The 22,798-nt window shown below is 42.2% G+C and overlaps 1 protein-coding gene across 6 annotated transcripts in view; it reads left to right on the top strand.

Annotated features, from left to right (window-relative positions):
- Positions 1 to 21,064, top strand: part of LOC106581801 (growth factor receptor-bound protein 14) — a 57,959-nt gene extending 36,895 nt beyond the window's left edge. For 4 of the 6 annotated variants that reach the window (XM_014164122.3, XM_014164123.3, XM_045704469.2 and 1 more), the window contains 12 exons: positions 3,676 to 3,832; positions 13,612 to 13,733; positions 13,888 to 13,962; positions 14,194 to 14,331; positions 15,830 to 15,940; positions 16,126 to 16,221; positions 16,334 to 16,393; positions 17,632 to 17,748; positions 17,883 to 17,952; positions 18,549 to 18,636; positions 18,815 to 18,908; positions 19,000 to 21,064. In XM_014164122.3, coding sequence (XP_014019597.1) covers positions 3,676 to 3,832; positions 13,612 to 13,733; positions 13,888 to 13,962; positions 14,194 to 14,331; positions 15,830 to 15,940; positions 16,126 to 16,221; positions 16,334 to 16,393; positions 17,632 to 17,748; positions 17,883 to 17,952; positions 18,549 to 18,636; positions 18,815 to 18,908; positions 19,000 to 19,146 — 1,275 coding nt within the window. In that variant the 3' untranslated portion in view covers positions 19,147 to 21,064. Of the gene's footprint in view, positions 1 to 2,452; positions 2,929 to 3,675; positions 3,833 to 13,611; positions 13,734 to 13,887; positions 13,963 to 14,193; positions 14,332 to 15,829; positions 15,941 to 16,125; positions 16,222 to 16,333; positions 16,394 to 17,631; positions 17,803 to 17,882; positions 17,953 to 18,548; positions 18,637 to 18,814; positions 18,909 to 18,999 lie in introns of those variants that run through there. The other 2 variants (XM_014164124.3, XR_006761172.2) reach the window with 2 other exon arrangements.
- Positions 21,065 to 22,798: the final 1,734 nt, after the last annotated feature.

Below are 22,798 nucleotides of genomic sequence, written 5' to 3'. Positions count from 1 at the left end.
TTGGCAGACAGAATTGGAGCTGTGAAATAAAAGCAGGTGCAGGTGAGCACATGGAGCAGCATGGCTACCTGATGAATGCACCTCTTTGTGCTCATTGATACAGAAAGCAGCAGTTCACAGCAGCATTTTATCTGGCTTCGCCATTCATTTGACTCCCTGGACCAAGCGATTTATCATGGATACCGAGGCCAGTCATTTCAACCCTTGTTGAAACATCCCAGCATGCTATGATACAATGATCAAATCGATTTATTGGCGAGAGCCGGCGCATGTAGGAGCTAGTGTGGGCTCAGTCTGTTGAAAGGTTCATTAGAACGAATTATGCACGTTGTTTTTATTGTTCGTTAGTTGTGAACATTTTGCTGTCTGGAATCTTGTATCTCCAGATACAGAACGTAGGATACCGAATGAGGACAGAATCGGCCGTTTTAATTTTTTTTTTTTATTGCAGAGTGTTGAATGCATTTTCAAGAACCTCACCAAATATTTGTCCAAAGCTCTCTGAAGTGGGTAAACATAGATAATAGTCAAGAGATATGCACACAGATTATATCTAGCTTTGCGGAACACTCCAATAAGGACATACAGGCCATATTTGTTTTTATTGCTAATATAAAAGAGATATATAAAGAGACCGAGTGTTACAGGGAGTATGCACAATGCCTCGATCACACCTACTGCGTCTTTTTGCAGTATAATCTGGATATGTGTGCAGCAAAAGTTCATCATTCACCTTCTGCTGCCATTTCTGTCAAGCCGTCTACGCATACAGTTTTTATGAGTACGTTCGATTTAAATCCAACGAATTCGCCACACAGAACGCACCGCAACTGCCTCTGCCATGCAATGCTGCGAGGCAAATGCAGTGTTCCATTGGGACATTTTAAAGTACTTCTGGTGTACCAAAATGCAATGATGCTGTCGGTGTGATCGAGGCGTAACACTACAGTACTTTATAATACATGTGTAGCATTTTCATGAAGCAATATCTCAATGAATACATGTTCTGTCATCATTCGTTTTGGGTGTTTTGTTGAAAAAGGTGCACTGTACTGGTAGTCATATAGAACTGTTTCCAATCAACAAAAATGTTGTAATTCATGTTGTATTGCACTGGAACAAATGACGACAAACTATCATTTAAAAACAAGTTGTAATAGGATTCTGATTGGGGTGACAAAACCCTACAGGATTACTTTTGATTTCCAGTAGGAAAAAAGTAGTCCAGTAGGACTGATACAAAATATTTTAGGATTGCGAGAATCCTATAGGATCCAATATGATTACTTTTGATTTCCAATCAGGGGGGAAAAAGCAGTCCAATAGGATTCTGAAAGAGGTGGAACAAAATCCTAATCGGATTGTGAAAATCCTACAGGATTCTTTTGGAAAAATCACAAATCCTATATTTTTTTTTGACTAGGGTTTTCCTATACATATATTAAAATATCTTCCTGACACACAAATCCTAAACCTTGTGTAATATAGCATCATGTCCAGTGTATTTGTGTGGAGGAACTAATGTCGTCCTGCAGGAGTAACGCAGTAAAAGCTGTTTCACCCCCTAACAAACCCTGCCCTGTTCCTCCATGAAACACGATCCTTTGGAGATTTGATTTGGCAAATTCTCAGGAAGTGACTTCCACAGAGGGACACAACTGGATTCCTGCCTAGATGTTTTTTTCCACAGCCTGATTTAGAGGCTCCTTCACACTGGTTTCATCTCTTTTTTTCTTCTTTTTTTTTTCTTTTGTCATTTCTACCCCTGGAAATGCATTGGATGCAGTATAATGTTCTATACAGTAAGTGCTCTGGGCCTTGAGATGATCATCTTCGGCTTTCTACTTCAACCTCAGTGACTTCAGTGTTGCTGCAATGTATGAGATGATTAGTGTGTCATTATTAGCTTGTCCGTCCGTACTGTACGGACAACTCACCAAAAGGACATTAAAGTAATCCCAGTAATGCAGTCCCTTGGCTTTTGTTAGGTACCCGCAAAGGGGGATCCTTACGTGTTTTTGGGGTCTTGTAAATCTCAGCACTGACTGATTTTTACTTCATTGAGGGGTGACGTCATAGTTGGTGGTTGTGATTCGCTGCGGGCTCCTTAAGGGCACTGACCCCAGCTCGGCTGGAGCACTGTGGCCTCGTTTCACTCCACAAAAGAGGGCTGGTGCATCCTGCCCCACGATCCGCCTTAAACCAAGGCACAGAGACCCATGCACACAGAAAGAGGCAGCCACAAAAGAGGGCTGGTGCATCCTGCCCCACGATCCGCCTTAAACCAAGGCACAGAGACCCATCCACACAGAAAGAGGCAGCCAAGCCAGTTGGTCTTTACTGTGACTCTCTTCCTCCCTTCTCCCCGCCCACCCCTGTCAACTTTAGACAGAGTTGACCCAACTAGCATTACATTTAACCAGCACCTTTTGTAATGGCTTTAGAGCTCACGCAGGGCTTTATGCTAAGAACTCGAATTGCCATGGCTGTGTGAATAGGGAGGGGGAGCGAGCCTTTTGACTCTTTTCTCCTCCTCCTCCTCCTCCTGGGCTGTGTGGAGCAGAGCAGGCTGATCCTGGGCTCTTTTACTTGGGGGGGAAAAGGTAGCAGGTGATTGGGCCATAGCCCCGGTGACATATATCTGTGGAGTCAGGAAAACGCTGTGCTCAGAGGCAGCTCTTTCTAATTAGCTCATTTCTGCCCCACTGCAGTAAAGAGAGGAGAGGGAGAGGGAGAGCGGGCTCTACTTTTCGCTTCCCAGCTGATACTGACTCGCTGCTCTGTTCTGTTCGGCTCTGCACCGTCTTGCCTGTCTGATGCATGTTTCCATGTTCCTCACTAAAAGCCTGGTTTACAATGCTGTGCACTCAACCCTACATAGGCTACAGAGTTAGCTCAAATTCACAAGTCTTGTCTCCTAACAGAAAGGTAAGTTGTGATGTCAGATGATTTGTTAGTAGCTTGTTTTGTGTTAATATTGCATGACTGTTGAGGTTCTCAGAGCTTTTTAATGCAGAACTGTAATATACCTGCTGTGAAGAAGAAGGAAAAATAAGGAAAAGGTATTTGGAGCGATAGGCTACGCAGTAGGCACGTTGATGTTTGTCGTGTCTTGTCCTGGAGGCAGGACTGGTCGCTTTCCCATTTAGATAGGCTGCAAAATGAAAATGTATGAAAACAAAAATGTTGGTGTTAAGTTAAGGTTAGGCGTTAGCAGTGTGGTTAGGTTTAAAATGTTATGACTTTGTGGCTGTGCCAGCTAGTGACCTCTCTGCAGAGCTGTCTCCAGAACAAGATTTATGATGGAAAAACGCTAACCTGCACACAGTAGGCTACTTTGTTAGGGATACGTTTATCAACTTTTGGGAGAATCTGGTGCTGTTGTGTGTGGGTTGAATGATTATGGGGTAGAATTATGGTGGACTTTGACAAAGATGAGATTTGACATACCTAATATCCTATAAGGCTTGGAGAACATTTGAAAATCCCATGTGTTTGACATTTTCTCACCACTGTTTCTTGCCTAGTTGGTTATTTGTAAAGTTTGATGTATCATTTAATGTACATTTATTTCATGTACGTATGTGGTATGTATTTTTAAATGTACATATAAAGCAAGCTCTGAACTTTTCTGATACATATGTTGTTCATGTCAATGTGTTTGTTTCGCTGCAGGTAATCAAAGTGTATAATGAGGACAATACAAGTCGAGCGGTAGAGGTTCCCACTGACATCACAGCCCGGGACATATGCCAGCTGTTTGTCCTGAAGAATCATTGCATTGACGACCACAGCTGGACTCTGTTTGAGCATCTCACCCATCTAAGCATAGGTAAGATTTAAATTCAAAATGATGTTATTTACCCTACCAGGGGCAATTAAGTAAGACAAGTCTGTTTTACAAGTACAGTATCAAATAGACACAAAATCCTCCGCATACATTTTTTGTATACAACCTTAGATTACTGTGCAATGGTGACGAGGAAGTGCACCAGATTCGGTTTAGTGAGTGTATAACCCTAAACCGGACCCAGTTTATTTTTATTTCTGGATTTTTTTCTGTGGCACACTGCAGTGTGATTCTGCTCTTTGAAGAGATACCACAAGTTGATCAGCAAAAGAGTTAATCGTACAGCAACAGTGGCTCCAATCTTTCTACAGGTGTAGCCTTACCATTTCTCAGCAGCTTGCATTGCAGAACTTATCCATCTATTTTGTTCATTATTTCATTGTCTTTAAAGCATTGATTTTGCTGGAAGTGTGCTGTTTATCATTCAACCAGTTTAGTAAGGTGTATCCTAAAGTCTGCAGTGTTCCTCTGAGTCTCCTTTTCTCCTTGACTTTATTGGCATGACTGTAATGTGTAATTATATATTTTAAGTGTTCATTTCAGATGAGCTTAACTGAACAAAAATATAAACGCAACATGTAAAGTGTTGGTTGCATGTTTCATGAGCTGAAGTAAAAGATCCCAGAAATTTTCCATATGCACAAAAAGCTTATTTCGGTCAAATTTTGTGCACAGATTTGTTTACTTCCCTGTTAGTGAGCGTTTATCCTTTGCCAAGATAATTCATCCACCTGACTGGTGTCGCATATCAAGAAGCTGATTAAACAGCATGATCATTACACAGGTACACCTTGTGCTGGACAATAAAAGGCCACTCTAAAATGTGCAATTTTGTCAGACAACACAGTGCCGCAGATGTCTCAAGTTTTGAGGGAGCTCGCAATTGGCATGCTGACTGCAGGAATGTCCAACAGAGCTGTTGCCAGAGAGTTTAATATTAATTTCTCTACCAAAAGCTTCCTCCAACGTCGTTTTAGAGAATTTACCAGTATGTCCAACTGGCCTCACAACCGCAGACAACGTGTAACAACACCAGGACCTCAACATCCGGCTTCCCCACCTGCGAGATCGTCTGAGACCAGGCTCCCGGACACCTGATGAAACTGTGCGTTTGCACAACCGAAGAATTTCTGCACACAGTCTCGGGAAACTAATCTGCGTGGTCGTCGTCCTCACCAGGGTCTTGACCTGACTGCAGTTCGGTGTCATAACCAACTTCAGTCAGCAAATGCTCACCTTCGATGGCCACTGGCACATAGAAGTGTGCTCTTCATGGATAAATCCTGATTTTTAACTGTACCAGGCAGATGGCAGACAGCGTTTATGGCGTCGTGTGGGCGAGCGGTTTGCTGATTTCAATGTTGTGAACAGAGTGCCCCGTGGTGGTGGGGTTATGGTATGGACAGGCATAAGCTATGGACAACGAACACAATTGCATTTTATCGATGATAATTTGAATGCACAGAGGTACTGTGACGAGATCCTGAGGCCCATTGTTGTGCCATTCATCCGCTGCCATCACCTCATTCAGCGTGATAATGCACGGCCCCATGTCACAAGGATCTGTACATAATTCCTGGAAGCTGAAAATGTCCCAGTTCTTCCATGGCCTGCATACTCACCAGACATGTCACCCATTGAGGATGTTTGGGATGCTCTGGATCATCGTGTACGACAGCATGTTCCAGTTCCCGCAATATCCAGCAACTTCCCAAAGGCCACAATCAACAGCCTTTAGTCAATATGAAGAAGATGTATCGCACTGCATGAGGCAAATGGTGGATACACCAGATACTGACTGGTTTTCTGATCCACGCCCCCTACCTTTTTTTTGGGGGGGGGGGGAATCTGTGACCAACAGATGCATATCGGTATTCCCAGAAATCCAGAGATTAGGCCCTAATGAATTTGTTTCAATTGACTGATTTCCTTATTTGAACTGTAACTCAGTAAAATCTTTGTTGCATTTATATTTTTTGTTCGGTATATGCAGAAAATACCTAAATTAATCCCTAAATGGAAATTACACTTTTGGAAAAGAAATTTGTGAAAAGAATGTCAGCTAAAACATAACCTCTTTTATTCCAATAGTCAATTGTTTCCTGTTGATGAAACATTGAGCTAACAGGCTCCTAACTGTTGTCATTACAAAGAGTCCGTAAAACTATATAGGGAATAGGGTGCCATTTGGGATATACGAATTAGTTCCTCTCAACCTTTTAGAGCCCTTTGAACCTCTAACAATCTCTGGCCTGATTCACTCATCTTGGTCAAGCCAAATAAAGCTTGCACTTCAAACTACTTCTCTAACAGAAGCACATCTGCTTTCACTGAGTTTGTAATGAAGTGCTACTCGACTTAGATGTACAATTCTTGCATTATTCATTCTCTAAGCCCTTTCAGTGCTTATGTGGCGATGAATTGGTACCTTTTTTTGTCTTCTCTAACGATACTAGACAGACATTGCTTTATTGGCTGTAATAGACCCTGACGAGGATTTGGGTCTGATGACCATGCAGCAGCCCGCCTTGCCCCGGCTGTGGTTATACTATGGGAATAACTCAGCCTCAAATGGCTGTGCAGCATTCCAGACGACTGCCTCCAAACCGCTGCTTTCCATTGGAACGATTAATATGCATTTGAGGTTCAAAGGATTGAGTAAAGTTTGATGATAAATTGAAATAATAAATATAGCTGTGAGCAGCAATGAACGGGGTTCACAGGATGACCAAAATTGCACATGATCCGTTGGATAACAAAGCACTCGCTCATGTAGAAACCATCTTCCTTTATGTACAATCAGCATTACCATGTTTATCTCTCAATACCTCAAGGATGACACAAGACCATATAATGGGGCCACAATAAATGATATACTAATCAATGTTTTAATTAACAGATTTTGAGCATTAGTGTTACATATGCAAATAATTATTTTATGTTTTTTGACATGCTAAATTCAGCGTGGTACATCTTAGGGATGTCCGTGATAGCGATGACAAGGTTCAAGTTGATACGTGCTTTTAAATTTACATTTTTGACCAATCCCTTAGTTTTCCCAAACAAGTTTAGGCATGTACCATGGACCTACATTCCACATTTTGCTGTCATTTGGACTTATGGTTCATTGTATTTTTTTGCATATTTTAGCGCATGCTAATATTTATCTACTGGTATAGTGTGGCGATCCTTTGAATGCATCAATGTTTGGAGTAAATCTGACTTTTTATAGAATGGGTGGTTTGGAATTCCCATTGTTAGTCTCATGCCCATGATATACTAGACAAACTGTACACTGAGTGTACAAAACATTAAGAACTCTTTCCATGACAGACTGACCAGTTGAAGACAGGTGAAAGCCATGATCCCTTATTGGTTTCACTTAAATCCACTTCAATGTGTGTAGATGAAGGGGAGGAGATGGGTTAAAGAAGGATTTTTAAGCCTTGAGACAATTGAGACATGGATTGTGTGTGTGCCATTGAGGTTTAATAGGCAAGACAAAAGATTTAAGTGCCTTTGAATGGGATATGCTAATAGGTGCCAGGCGCACTGGTTTGAGTGTGTCAAGAACTGCAACGCTGCAGGGTTTTTCACGCTCAACAGTTTCCCGTGTGTATCAAGAATGGTCCACCACCCAAATGACATCCAGCCAACTTGACACAACTGTAGGAAGCAATCGAGTCAAGATGGGCCAACATCCCTGTGGAACGCTTTCGACACCTTCTATAGAGTCCTTGCCCCAATTTTTGTTTTTTACATTGACATTTACATTTGTCATTTAGCAGACGCTCTTATCCAGAGCGACTTACAGTAGTGAATGCATACATTTCAATAATTTCATTTCATGCATTTATTTATTTATATATATATATATATATATATTTTTTGTACTGGCCCCCTGTGGGAATCGAACCCACAACCCTGAGTTGAGGCTGTTCTCAGGGCAAAGGGGGAGGGGGAAACATACACATGGCCACATTCATAAAAAGTGGCATTGTTTGTCGTTACCTAGCAACGCACTACTACTTTTACAGATCCACTGTCTCATCTGCCCAGCCATGCAACTTATAAACTTGATCTCCACTGTAAAAGCATCTAGGCGTTCTCTCCGACATTTGAAATATTGAAATTAGATCTCCCATAATAATGTTGTCGGCACAAGATAGACAGGCAGCTTTCCTCAGCCAGTAGAAATGATGAATCTGCCTCATTTTATGGATATATATATATATATAAATGAAATGTCAATAGAGAAACAGGTCAAATGAAATGCAGCTAGTTTGCGGCCTTTCTAACTGAAGTGATTGTGTTAGCTGTGTAATTGGCTTGCTAGCAAGGGGGGAGAGCAACCATTTTTGTTTGCCATAGCAACCTGCAAAGTTCTGGAAGTATCAACCAGCTCTTGGGAGGTTTTTGACAGTCAATTTGAATAGAACTAATGACCAGAGAAGCCCAAAAATTGCACTTGACAACCAGTGTTAGTGAATGTAGCATCACGCTCTGTTGAAATATGTGTGGTTTGAGAAAGAATCTTGCTTTTTAATCCTGGCAACCCATTGTATAACAGCAATAATACACTCTAGTCCGTGTGTTATAACATTTTTATCATGGCTGTGATGTGGTCTAAGTCACTCGGCAAAAAATGCCATAACACATGGCCTCGTATTATTGCTTAATTAGTCCTTGAGAATAATTTGTATGATTTATTTTAAGCATTAGTGCCATATTGTCAAAGTGAATTCTTATTAGTTTCCTTATTGGTTATCCATGCCAAACTTAAATCATCTTATCATGGTAATGTCTTTTGAAAACCCTAAAACGATTCAAGATGATAGGTCATTGTGGATTGGATTTACAATGGATTTTAAATGGACACGTAAAATCAGATTTCCTGATTCATCAATAACTTAGCCGTCTCTTAACCAATTCCTTAGCTTTTGTCAAACTAATTTAAGAGATGTACGTACATGGGTCTACATCGGCGTTATTTGAGCTCATGAGAATACGTTTTCAAAGGTTTTTAAAAATGTCTAAGATGGAGGAAAATCTCTCCCAATTTACCTTATGGGTCCTTGAGGCAAATTTGTTCAGCATGAGGAAAGACGCCTTCATACAAATTTCCACGTCTCTAGGTCAAATAAGGCGATGGATATGAGGGTTTAAGTAAGACTGCTTATAACAATAGGTGCCTTTTTGTTTTACGAAGTTACTCATGGCCTCTTGTTCTGGTGTGCCAAATTAGAAAAAAGTTACCAATCTATGCTTGAGTTATTTGAACAAAAAGCTAAATTCAGACAATAATGTGTTTGTTGTCTTTGCTGTGAACTTCTAATAACACCCACAGAGCCAGGACTCGCACTGTAAATCCCACCTTAGATTAATAAATAACTTATCTCTAGATAAAGTGTTAATAATCAATCTGCACGGTGTAACGTTTTTAAAAGTAGCAAAACGCATGTCCTGCTGTGACACAGGTCTGATTGTACTGTATGTTGGCCCTGGGCACTAAATGTGTTTATATTGCTGTTATGATTATGAACAAATAACCACTAATGTACTGTATGTGTAACGTGGTTAATTATGTTTCCACTTGCCACTGCATAAATGTGTATTTTAATATTTTATGTATTCAAATTGGTTCTTTTAAGTTCGATGTCAATGAGAGTTAATGTCATTGGCTACGCTTGCAGATGGGGGGAGATTGCAAACATCAATTATTCCCAGTCTGATATTGACATGCAAGCGGTAGGTCACATTCTGAAATACTGTATTATATTTAAGCAATAAGGCCCAAGAGGGTGTGGTACAGTGCATTCGGGAAAGTATTCAGACCCCTTGACTTTTCCACATTTTGTTACGTTGCAGCCTTATTCTATTCTTTTTCTCATCAATCTACACACAATACACCATAATGACAAAGCAAAAACAGGTTTGTATACATTTTGGCAGTTTTATCAACAACAAAAAAACGGAAATATGACATTTACATAGGTATTCAGATCCTTTACTTAGTACTTTGTTGAAGCACCTTTGGCAGCGATACAGCCTCGAGTCTTCTTGGGTACGATGCTACAAGCTTGGCACACCTGTATTTGGGGAGTTTCTCCCATTATTCTCTGTAGATCCTCTCAAGCTATGTCAGGTTGGATGGGAAGCATCGCTGCACAGATATTTTCAAGTCTTTCGATGTTAAGAATGATGGAGGCCACTCTGTTCTTGGGGACCTTCAATGCTGCAGGAATGTGTTTGTACCCTTCCCCAGATCTGTGCCTCAACACAATCCTGTCTCTGAGCTCTACAGAGAATTCCTTTGACCTCATGGCTTTGTTTTTGTTCTGACATGCACTGTCAACTATGGGACCTTTATATACAGTACCAGTCAAATGTTTGGACACCCCTACTCATTAAAGTTTTTTTTTGGGGGGGGGGGGGGGGTTGTATTATTTTCTACATTGTAGACAAACTATGAAATAACAGACATGGAATCATGTAGTAACCAAAAAAGTGTTAAACAAATCAAAATATATATTTGAGATTCTTCAAAGTAGCCACCCTTTGCCTTGACAGCTTTGCACACTCTTGTCATTCTCTCAACCAGCTTCAACTGGAATGCTTTTCGAACAGTCTTGAAGGAGTTTCCACATATGCTGAGCACTTGTTGGCTGCTTTTCCTTCACTTTGTGGTCCAACTCATCCCAAACCATCTCAACTGGGTTGAGGTTGGGTGATTTGTGGAGGCTAGGTCATCTGATGCAGCACTCCATCACTCTCCTTGTTGGTCAAATAGCCCTTACACAGCCTGGAGGTGTGTTGGGTCATTGTCCTGTTGAAAAACAAATGATAGTCACACTCAGCACAAACTAGATGGGATGGCATATCGCTGCAGAATGCTTTTGACTGATACTGTAGACAAGTGCGTGCCTTTCCAAATCATGTCCCATGAATTGAATTTACCACAGGTGGACTCCAATCAAGTTGTAGAAATATCTGAAGGTTGATCGATGGAAACAGGCTGCACCTGAGCTCAATTTCGAGTCTAATAGCAAAAGGTCAGAATTCTTATGTAAATAAGGTACATTTGTGCACGTTCAAGACCGAAAAACATTTATCGTACGGAGAACAGTAGCAACATTGTGGAGCAATGGATGGTCCCATTCAAAGTTATCAATCCCTCACCGAAGCCATTAACAGTGAGACGCAATGCCAAGATAGCTGAGGTTTTTCCCTGTATGGCATTGGAGGACTTTGACACTGACTACTTGGATGGGCCCACTGTCCCTCCAGTCTCCCTGGGGCAGCAGGTGGACAAGATAGATGACAACCCCAACTGTGGGAGGCGCTGCAGGAGTTAGGGCTAGGTGACATTGAGTCCACTCCGTTGTCGCCACAGTATAAGGCCAAGCTAGTTAAGCTTTTAGCCCGCTACGACTCCATCTTCTCAGGGCACAAGCTAGATTGTGGGAAGGCTACTGGCTATGTACATCATGTCCAGAATTGGTGACGACAAGCCGCTCCGTCTGCCTTACCATAGGCTCTCCCCTAACCATTATGACCAGCTCAGACAGGCCTTGGATGAGATGGAGGAGCGAGGGATAGTCGAAGTCCCGCAGTGAGTACGCCCCCCTACTCGTGGTGTTCTGGAAGAAGTCCGGTGATCTGAGACTGTGCAGTCTTCCGATGGCTTAATGCTCGCACCATCCACGATGCTCACTCTCTGCCTCACCAAGTGTTGGCCCTGGGTATCAATGCCTTCTCCACTATAGATTTGACCTCGGGCTACTACAATTTTGAGGTACATGTAGACGACAAGAAGTTCACAGCCTTTACTTCCCCTTTTGGCATATATGAGTATTACCGTCTCCCACAAGGCCTCGGCCAGAACTTGGATGGAAGTGCTGGGACAAAGACCCCATGCCATGGGAAAGGCAAGAAGAAGCGAAAAATACATGGAAATCTCACTGGACAGAAGAGTGCAAACAGGCCTTCAGTCAGTTAAAACAAACCCTCCTCGATCAGGTCATGCTAGCCCACTCTGATTTCAACAGTCCTGACGCTGCCTTGAAGACACCTGATACAGGAGACGGTGAGGATCAGAGTAAGGAGACTGAGGCCTTATCCATGAATGATATACCCACCCATGTCCATGTCTGGTATCGGCACTGACCACGGAAGAGGAGATCCCGGACATGCAGAAAGATGTGCCACTGGTAGGTGACCATCGGAACACACCACATTCTCAGGGTGCCGCTGGTTGTGCAAGCGTGTCAGAGCTGACCTTTTAGAGGATAAAGGTCAGAACCCTCTGAAGAGAAGTCATTCTGAACACACTGGGCCACAGGCTCCAGCAACAGTAGCAGAACACTTGACCTGTGGACAGTGATGGGTCAGAGGTCAAGTAGGCCCAGGTTTTTCTTTTCTTTCTATGAGGTAACCATTTGTCACTGAGTGTACTTAACATGTAACCTGCATGTTTGCCTATGAGGTCTATTAATTTATTTTTAATTTGACCTTTATTTAACTAGTTCCCCTAATTCCCTTTAGAGAATAGTCTATCGACTGGAATATTTGGTGACATTGCAAGGTATTACATTCCTCATTTTGTTTATAGTGTGAAGTGGAATTCAGCAGAGGAGAATGTAACGTGGTTAATTATGTTTCCACTTGCGACTGCAGAAATGTGTATTTTAATGTTCATGTATTCTAATTGGTTGGTTTAAGTCAGATGTCAATCAAAGGTCAAGTCATTGGCTACGCTTGCACGTAGGGGGAGATTGTGAACGTACATTCCTCTGTCTGTTATTGACATGCAAGCAGTAGGTCACGTTCTGAAATACTGTATTTTCATTTATAAACTGGGTGGTTTGAGTCGTGAATGCTGATTTGGCTGACAGCCGTAGTATATCAGACCATATACCACAGGTACTACAAAACATTTATTTTAACTGCTCTAATTACGTTGGTAACCAGTTTATAATAGCAATAAGGCACTTCGGAGGGTTGTGTGATATGGCCAACATACCACGGCTAAGGGCTGTGTCCAGGAGAACAGCCCTTAGCCGTGGTATATTGGCCATATACCACACCCCCTCAAGCCTTATTGCTTAAATGTACAATGTGTACGAGTTCACTATGTACATGTCCTGATGTTGGCGGCTTCCTGGATTTGCTTTTGTGTGTTATTGCTGTAAGAGCGAGTTAGCTTCCATGCTCTAAATGTAATGGTCACATTAGCCCCTGCTAATTCAGTTATTTCCATGCTAACAGGCTAATCACGAATCTACAGCCATCGACATACTGTTGTCCTACACATCTGATGCGCTTCCTTATGTCTATCGTCAGGAACTTACATTTATTGTATTTTAGTACTATTTTCGCAATTTACGTTTGATTTAAAAAAAATACTCAGTCTGATATTGACATTCAAGCGAATAAACACCAATCAACTAGGATTGCCGGCTGGATAGTCCTTTCTTTAAAAACACAATGCAAGAGTTACGAAGTACGATCACATCTGTTACACTGGTGCCGAGACCAGTCTTGCTGTGTTCACTGGGAAGCTGTTACATATGATCACAACTGTATGTTTGAGAGGATAACCTTTCTTTGAACCTTGATGATTCATTCTAGTATTGTGACAAGGAACATGGTCGGCTGCTGTAGGTTTGACTAACTTGACCTTTCTCACTTTCCTCTCTGTCCATTTCTTTTGTCTTTTTGTGGTCTCTACATTTGACATTTCTTTCTCCTGTATCCACCAGAACGAATCATAGAAGACCATGAATCTGTTATGGAGGTGCTGTCCGGTTGGGCCATGGACACAGACAGTCGCTTATATTTCCGGAAGAACTATGCCAAATATGAATTCTTCAATAAACCGCTGGTAAGATGAGGGTGTGATATTAGCAAAGAAAATGGTGTACTCATTTAAACATTATCCCGCCTGTTATCTTAATGCACTCTGCTGGACCAGTAGGTATTAGTTGATATAAAGAGCACGTGTGGTGTTAACACTGATGTTGTTTTCATGTTGATAGGATTTTTTCCCAGATCACATGGTGTCCATATCAAGTGAAACCAACGGGATGATGAACCATTCTCAGCTAATACAGGTATCCATCAAGCTACATTCTACATGTACAGTATCTTCACTTTAAAAAGGGACAGAGTCGGGGCCAGTTTCCTGGACACGGATTAAGCCAAGTCCTGGACTAACAAGCCCTTTCAAAGGAGATTCTTCAGTGAGTTTGCTTGCAAGTCCAAGACCAGGCTTAGTCTGTGTCCAGGAAACAGCCCTTCAGTGGTGCTGCTAAAGTATTTCCGGACTGTTTTCTGTCCAACAGACTTTTCTCAACTCGAGCACTTGTCCAGAGATCCATGGCCACCTCCATGCCAAAGAACAAGGCAGGAAGTCTTGGAAGAAGTTCTACTTTGTCTTGAGGAGGTCAGGTCTCTACTTCTCCAACAAGGGGACATCAAAGGTCAGTCAATATCACTGATAAATTAGTGTGCATTCAAGAAATGTTTCCTCAGTATCTGTCAAGTTTTCCAGATTTCAATATAACATGAATTCATTACAATATGAATGGAATAGATTTCCTTCACAAAATAATTATGTATGTTAAAGCAAAAAGTGTGTTTTTGCAAAAAGCAAATAGATTTAAGGAGATAATTGAACTTGTTTTTGCTGGCTGCTCTATGGGACCATTTGATAAGTCTGTGTCAATGTGCCAGAGTGGTGTGGTGTACAGTAGGGGACTAGCTAGCTCTTGTCTCCTGGCTACTTTGTGTAACTGGTTGAGCTAGATTTCCCTTAGCTCAGCTGGCATGCCAGTGCCAGGGACTGAGCCCTCAACACCCACCGATGACAGGTGAGGCTTAGACCTACACAGCGCTGTGCCAAGCCAACCACTTCTCCCTCTCCCAAAAACAGAAGACACTAAAACAAAAAGACCTCGGTTTTCTATCTCAAATATAGGTGACGCAATTAGAGAAGTAAGATCTGACTTCATTCTTTTAGTTTGATATGAAGGGATTTATGATGTGTAAATTGGTTTTGGCCCTACACATTGCCAGTCAATCAGTCAACACAAACACAGACAACTATAGCTACCCGTTCTTTACACTGTGCCACAGAAGTGAGAATGTTGTGTCGCAGTCCCACTGAGTTTGAACAATGGTTTACTTTGTGCTTGTCTGCTTGGTAAATCTCTTTTGCCTTGGCTCCCTGACAGTGTTCTTATTGTATAAATAGAGCTCTTATCACTTTGTCACATATTTGGTCCTATGTCAAACACTAGCCACACCTACAGTGTAATGGATAGGGCGGTATTATTTGCTTGACTACGTCGAAGTGTTCCAACCTCGTCCCACCTCTCCATTTTAAGGAGTCTGCAGCAAAAACAACAATCTCTTTTTATTCTGTGATCACAATGGACCAGGTCGATGGGAATCTTTGTCCCAAATGGCGCCCTATTCCCTGTCCAGTGCTCTTGGACTCATAGGGCTCTTGTCAAACGTAGTTTGCTGTCAAGGGAGTAGGGTGCCATTTGTGATGCAGACAAAAACTCCAAGCTACTCCCTCTTTACTATTGTCACAGTGACCAACGTACTACAGACTGGCATTATACCACATGCCTTAACTGCTATCTTTTCCTTACGTTGACCGGCCCACTAAGCTCACACAGAGGTACGTCTGTGTGTACATAATGGCCAAGAAGTATGACATTGCAGTCTTTATTTGCTTAGCATCTGTCTTCACACTGGGCAGCCCTGCATTGTTCACATTTCTACCCTGATCCCTCGCATAGTTAGATTTGTAATGGAACTTGAGTCTACTCTACAGTGGAATGCAAGAACCAACCCCTCGTTGCAATGGCGCATCGTCGGGTGGGGGTGGGGGGGGGGGGGGGGTGTTCCGTAAAGGGGACACTGAAAGGCATGTGGAGATTTGAGACATGTCTTGTTTTCTGTTCACAGGAACCAAGACATCTCCAGTTCATCGCCGAGTTCAGTGACGGCGACGTCTACACGTTACTATCAGCGAGAAAGATACACGGAGCGCCTACTGACTATGGCTTCTGTGTCAAGGTACTTATTACTTTCTCTGTCCTATAAACCTATATTTGGTGTTTTCTGTAAAGGTTTTAACATGTTAACTTATTCAAGTCATTCTAACCTTTTTATTTATCCCATCAGGGGCAATTAAGAAAGGCAAGTCAGTTCCAAGTTATGTTTGGTAAACTCATGCTTTCTCTTCATGATGATCCCCCCAGTCTACTAAGCGTGGCTCTCCACGGGACCTTAAGCTGTTGTGTGCAGATGACGAGCAAACCAGAACCTGCTGGGTCACTGCCATGCGCCTCTTTAAGGTACAGTCACCATGCTGACCCCCCCCCACCCCCCATCACATCCAAACTCTGTCTAGTGTCTACACATCTAAAGGCTTGCCTTTTTGAAACGTGCTCATGTTTTGTGTTGCAGTATGGGATGCAGCTGTACCAAAACTTCATTCAACCACACCAGAAACAGAAAACACCTATGGTAAGTGATGTGTAGATACAATGTGCTGATACACTGTTTAACAGCACATGACACATAGTTAGTATTCATCCTGGATTGATTTTCCAGAATATTCTGAAATGTGCATATTCCCCCCTCAAATACGAGTATTCTGTATGAGTAAACACCTGTTCTATTTTGGGCACTGGAACATGTTCCAGCCTGTCTGCTCTAAAAATAACCATAGATCAGCTGCTCTCAGACTTACTAACTCATCACCCCTGCTTTGCTGTCAGAAGAACGCAAAGAGTGGCCAGGCATGGGGCTGGGACCCTGAGCTCAGCGCTGCATGGGGCTGGGACCCTGAGCTCAGCGCTGCATGGGGCTGGGACCCTGAGCTCAGCGCTGCATGGGGCTGGGACCCTGAGCTCAGCGCTGCACAGGGAGGGGCTAGGATGCATCTCAAATGGTGTACTTCTTTTGACCAGGGCCCTATGGGATACCCCATGGTCCCTGGTGAAAAGTAGTGCACTATATAGGGAATAGGGTACCATTAGGGACTGACCCTCTGGGAACAGGCTTGCGGAGGATATTAAGTTAGGGTACAGTCATGTTGCTGCTGAATCTCCTTTACCCCGGCATACAGCTGTTACAGCCTAGAGCACGACGTGCCGTTCAACTACGGACAAAGGATCAAATCACAATAAAACCAATCCAAGGAAAGGAGCAATCAGTTTGTTTGCACAATGATGCCTGGGAGCCCCAGAATGATCTTTGCATCGCCTGAATAGACCCAGGACCGGGGCGGAGAGTCTTAGAAGGATTGGAATGTTTCTATCCTTAGAGTAAACAGTAGTCACTTTGTGACGACTGCCCTTAAGGTTAGGGCTGGTTAGGGCTGATAGAGGGGCAAACCATGGCAATTTTAAAGGCTTCTCACTAATCCTGATAAGTATTTTCTTTTGTGTGTGATTTATTTAGAACCAGTGACTATGACAGCTTAAGGAACCATAATCAATTCTATGTGCCCATGTGTCATTCTATTCCCATCCCCTCTAATCCCCAGTGACTGGAGCACATTCTGCTCGGAATCATTTAGAAATTATACTGTCGAACTTCTGACACTAGATGGCAGCACAATACCACACACGAAAGCATGAATGTGCTTCTCCTATAACTTTTCACTCACTATCTGTATCATTTTTTTCAAACGTTTAAACCCTGTTACACTGTATACTCATAATAATGTATACTACCTCAAACACGATGTATATTTCCAGAGAAGTATCTCCGAGAACTCCTTGGTGGCCATGGACTTCTCAGGACACAAGAGCCGGGTGATCGAGAACCCATCGGAGGCGCTGTCCGTAGCCGTGGAGGAGGGTCTCTCGTGGAGGGTAGGCCATTGGTTCTCTCTCTGACGTCATGTCTCTCTACTCAGCGCGTGTAAGGTATGAAATGATGGTGCAGCCATGTGAAAATAGTCCTAGCATGTGACACTTGAACTGCTCTCCTCTCTCTCTCCCTTTAGAGGAAAAGCTGCCACCGTCTGAGCTCCCATGGAAGCCCATCCACCTCTCAGGGTCCCATGTCAAACATGGGTTAGTAGAAGGCCACTTTCAACATCCAAGCAGCAACTTCCATCGACACCGCCACGTGACTGTCCTGACCAGATACACTGTGCTTAATGACTCAGCCACCAGTGTCCTGTCCTCTCCCTCCCTTTGACACATGGGTCGTATTCATTAGTGCACACCTTAGCAGTACGATTTTGGCGGCAGGTAGCCTAGCGGTTAGAGCGTTCTGGCTGCTATCCGAAAGGTGGCTAGTATCCCCGAGTCGACAAGGTGAAAAGTCTGTCTGTGCCCTTGAGCAAGGCGCTTAACCCTGATTGCTCCAGGGTTGCCGTAGATATTGGCAGAGCCTGGCCCTGACCCCACTCTACAAAGGTGTCTCAAGGAGAGTTGGCATATCCCCCAAAAAAACATCTCCATTTCACATATGCATATTAATACACACTTGTACGTGTATGAAATGGGACAAATATAAGCACCCACCAAATGTATTATTTTGCAACGGATAACTGAAACGAGCGTTTCTTATTGGACAAGTTCAGCTAGTCACTCACTGTTTCTGTATGTTTCCTTCCGTTTGGGGCCTAATGAACATCACCATGGTTGTCCTGTGTGTTTTGCAGCTCTCCATATGGCCCAGCCCTGGTTCCACAGCAAACTGTCCAGAGACGAGGCACACCGCTTAATCACTCAACAGGGTCTGATTGATGGGTGAGCAACATCAGGCACTTTTCTATGTGTTTTTTTGACGCCGCAAGCTAAAGAGTTTACATATGGATTTTATCGTAGAGTAATTTACTTTCTTTTTTCCCCAGACAGAAATGTGTAAAAAAAAAAAAATGTAAAAAGTTGTTCCTGACGAAACTGAGAGACTTGTCTTTGTTTTCAGAGTATTTCTTCTAAGGGACAGCCAAAGCAACCCCAATACATTTGTACTGTCACTGTGTCACACACAGAGAATCAAACACTTTCAGATCTTACCGGTGAGTATAACCTTTTGTCTTGGTATATTCTCTACTCTTTTAGACAACATCTTGTTCAAGTGTGTGTGTGTGTGTGTGTGTGTGTGGTCAGGTGGATGAAGAGGGGGAATTGTTCTACAGCCTAGACGACGGTCACACGCGTTTCGCTGATCTGATCCAGCTAGTGGAGTTCTACCAGCTCAACCGGGGCGTGCTGCCCTGCAAACTAAAACACCACTGTGCCAGGATCACCCTCTGAGGGGGAAGGGGTCTCCAAGGGCCCCATTCATACAGAAGCACCTTTAAATCACAGCGACTATCCCTCTGGAGAAGCAACCACCTAGCAACCACCTACCCAAGGGATGCCCTCCTTGACAACACTGAGAACACCTCCAGACATAAGCAAACTGAAACCACTTATCACCTTCTAGAATCCATTCTCTTGGAGAAAACCGTGGTAAATCAGTCTTTTGTAATGACTTACGTTTTTTTCACTAAAATATTATATGGGTGTTATGATAAAATACATGACGACATTGTGTCATACATGACCGTAGGTGTTGAGAAATCTGGCGTTGGAAAGAAAAAAGTGAATCTACTGTAGAGTTGATGTGACTGAGAGGGCTCTATTGCGAGCCCATTGGTTGGCCCTGTATGTTAGCCCAGGTGTGGTGACGAATCACAACCACCACAGGGACTCGTGTGTCGAGTCTAAACTTCCGTTAATATACTGTATACAATGTGGGTCACGTTTGCATTGTGTGTCGGCTCACTTTACTACTCTCTATGGGAATGAACATCTACTGTAGCCAACGGTTGAAACCGTAGAGCGCGAGCTGATATTTGACAGTGTGTGTTCACACCTCGAGAGTAGAATGACCAGTGTGGTATAGCCATCAATGTGCATTATTGGCACAGTTAAGCTGAACCTGGTAATTTGTCAGTAGAAGGGGATCACTGCTATCAGACGAGACAAGGCATGATGGGAAATGTAGTATGTCGACTCTAGAGGAGGCTGGTGGGAAGAGCTATATGAGGAAGGGCTCATTTGTAATTGCTGGAATGGATTACGGGGGGTGAACATGTGGTTTCCATATGTTTGATACCGTTCCATTTATTGCATTCCAGCCCTTACAATGAGCCCGTCCTCCTATAGCTCCTCCCACTAGCCTCCTCTGGTAGGCTACAGTGGTCCTATGGCCTTGGTCATCTCCTGGGTAAGCGAAGCTGTTTTTTATCAAATCTCAAGGGATTCCGGTATATTTCTAAAAAAAAAACAAATGATTGTTTATTTTCTATTTTTAGAGGTATGAGTAGCCGAGGAGAATTCAAAGTGGTTGCATGTTGTTTAAGCTGGACATTGACCGCTGTAGGGAGAGCATGCACAACAACATGCTTTACTAGCCTGCACTGTACATTTATTGGAAATGTACTGATTGCATTTGAATCAATAAACGGTAGGCTGCTCCCTTTTTGTTATCGCAAGACCAGCAGAAGAGATATTTGACTGATTTTGAGATTCAAACCGCAGTCTAAGATAGAAAGACAGTATAATATTGTGATTTTTATTGATCAAAATCTGAATTGTTGTACATTAAAATGAATGTTTTCTAGTCTTTTTTTTTCTTGAAGATTCAGGTAAAGCATGTGCAGCACCTGAAGTGGTTGAATTTTGATGTGAAGAACCAAGACTTACATCCCTTACTGTTTTGTTGCTTCATTTTGGAAATGGTACTGTAATCATGCAGCAATTTGTACAGACAGGTTTCACCAGTACAATATGATAAAACAAGGTGTAACTTACTTTGATACAAGTGACAAGCAAGACATGTTAACAATGCATTTCACACAATATTTCTTTTAACATAAAGAACAGTGCGTTTAAACAGTAATGATGTCATGGACTGCAATGTTTTATAAAGGAAACAAAATCAATGTCTACTTGCACTGTATGATTTCAGTTTTATAATTATGTATTGAGAGCAAGCCACATAAACAAGCACACAGTAGTTAGGTTTCCATCCAATTGGCAAATGAATATTCTCAAATCTGCATAAAAACCATGCCTGCATTTTCCCATGCGTTTTCATCAAATTCGGTGCATGATGGCGTAGTGCACATACAAGTAACTTTTGTCGTTAAAATTCCTATGTACTGAATAAAAAATATACATTTGAGTGGGACTCACCGCTGTAATCGCTGCCAAAGGTGTTTCTACATCTATTGACTCAGGGTTGGGATATTTCTGTATTTCATTTTCAATACATTAGCAAACATTTCTAAAAACATGTTTTCACTTAGTCATTATGGGGTATTGTGTTTAGATGGGTGAGGGAGAGAAAAAAAAAAATCTATGTTAACCATTTTGAATTTAGGCTGTTACAAAATGTGGAATAAGTCTAGGGGTATGAATACTGCATTACATTTATATTTCTATAGATAACCTGTTAATTGCACTGTAGTAGGTGAAACACTGGTAACACACGTCTGATACTAATGACCCAGCTAGCACATAAGGTTCTGAGAACCATATACAGTATTTCTTAGAGCTTGAGGATTGTGTGGTTGTCCTATGGTTATTTTGCAACAACCTTTCCATTACGTTTCCTACAGGTTTTCTCATGGTTCTATTTAAAGTAATGTTCTCAGAACGTTCAGAGAACGTTAAGAAACAACATTCTGTGCAAATGTCAGTACTTCAGCATAATGCTTTCTGCAGGTTTCCTCATGGTTCAATTTAGTCGTGTTCTCAAATTGTTTAGAGAATGTTAAACAACTTTCTTCTGTGGGAATTCAAGTACAGCATAACGTTTTCTGCAGGTTTCCTTGTGGTTCTATTTAGTCATGTTCCCAGAACATTAAGAAAACGTTCTAAGAATGTTATTTAAAAACATACATTCTGTTCTCAGCATTAAAAAAAACTATTCTTAAGTGTGTTGGCCGTGTCCACTAATTGGCCACACCTGATTTATAAAGAGTGCATGTTTCCTTTAAAATAGGGTCTGTTTGAATAGACTAAAATGAACTGCTTTGTAAAAAAGCATGGTATGGTAGTGCCATCCTGGTGGACTAATTGGTGGACTAATTCCATGGATAAAGAGCAGAAGATCATAGGTTTGAATCTCACTGAAGCCATGCCACAATAAAAACCCAAATGTGCTAGCTGGGGGGTTGCACAGACTGTTAAAGGGCAACTACACTTCCTGATTTAGCCTTGTTTTAGATTTGGTTCATTAAGAAATGCTAGTGACCATGACAGAATTCAAACGCGAGTTGGTTTCGGGGTGTGGATTTATGTGGGTGTCGTGTGTGTGTGTGTGTGTGTGTGTGTGTGTGTGTGTTCACAGTTGGGAACAGTTAGCCAATTAGCTTCAGCTGACTGGTGTGCAACCGACCGTGGCAAAGTGGGGCAGCAGGTAGCCTAGTGGTTAGAGCGTTGGATTAGTAACGGAAAGGTTGCAAGATTGAATCCCCGAGCTGACAAGGTAAAAATCTGTCGCTCTGCCCTTGAACACAGTAGTTAACCCACTGTTCCTAGGCCGTCATTGAAAATAAGAATTTGTTCTTAACTGACTTGCCTAGTTAAATAAAAGGTAAACATAAAAAATAAAAAAATACATTTAAAAGTTGGTTTGACTTTGGATAGCCTAGCGCTGGGGCTAGTTAGTGACCGGCCAATAAATTACACAATGTAAATGAGACTGTTCATTTTGTACACTTTTCAGTTCTCATTAAATGCTTTCAATATTTCTATATGAATTTCTAAAATCTGTAGTTGGTTTGATGTTTTATAGTCATTGAAATTTGGAGCTATTGGTATTTTAGCTATTAGTATTTTAGCCTTCCCTGTAGCTCAGTTGGTAGAGCATGGTGTTTGCAACACCAGGGTTGTGGGTTCGATTCCCACGGGG

This window comes from Salmo salar, chromosome 21 (genome assembly GCF_965601325.2).
Source record: "Salmo salar chromosome 21, fSalSal1, whole genome shotgun sequence".
In the NCBI taxonomy this organism is placed as follows: Eukaryota; Metazoa; Chordata; class Actinopteri; order Salmoniformes; family Salmonidae; genus Salmo; species Salmo salar.
The sequence above is the reverse complement of the archived record's forward strand: the minus strand, read 5'-3'. Positions and strand labels throughout refer to the sequence as shown.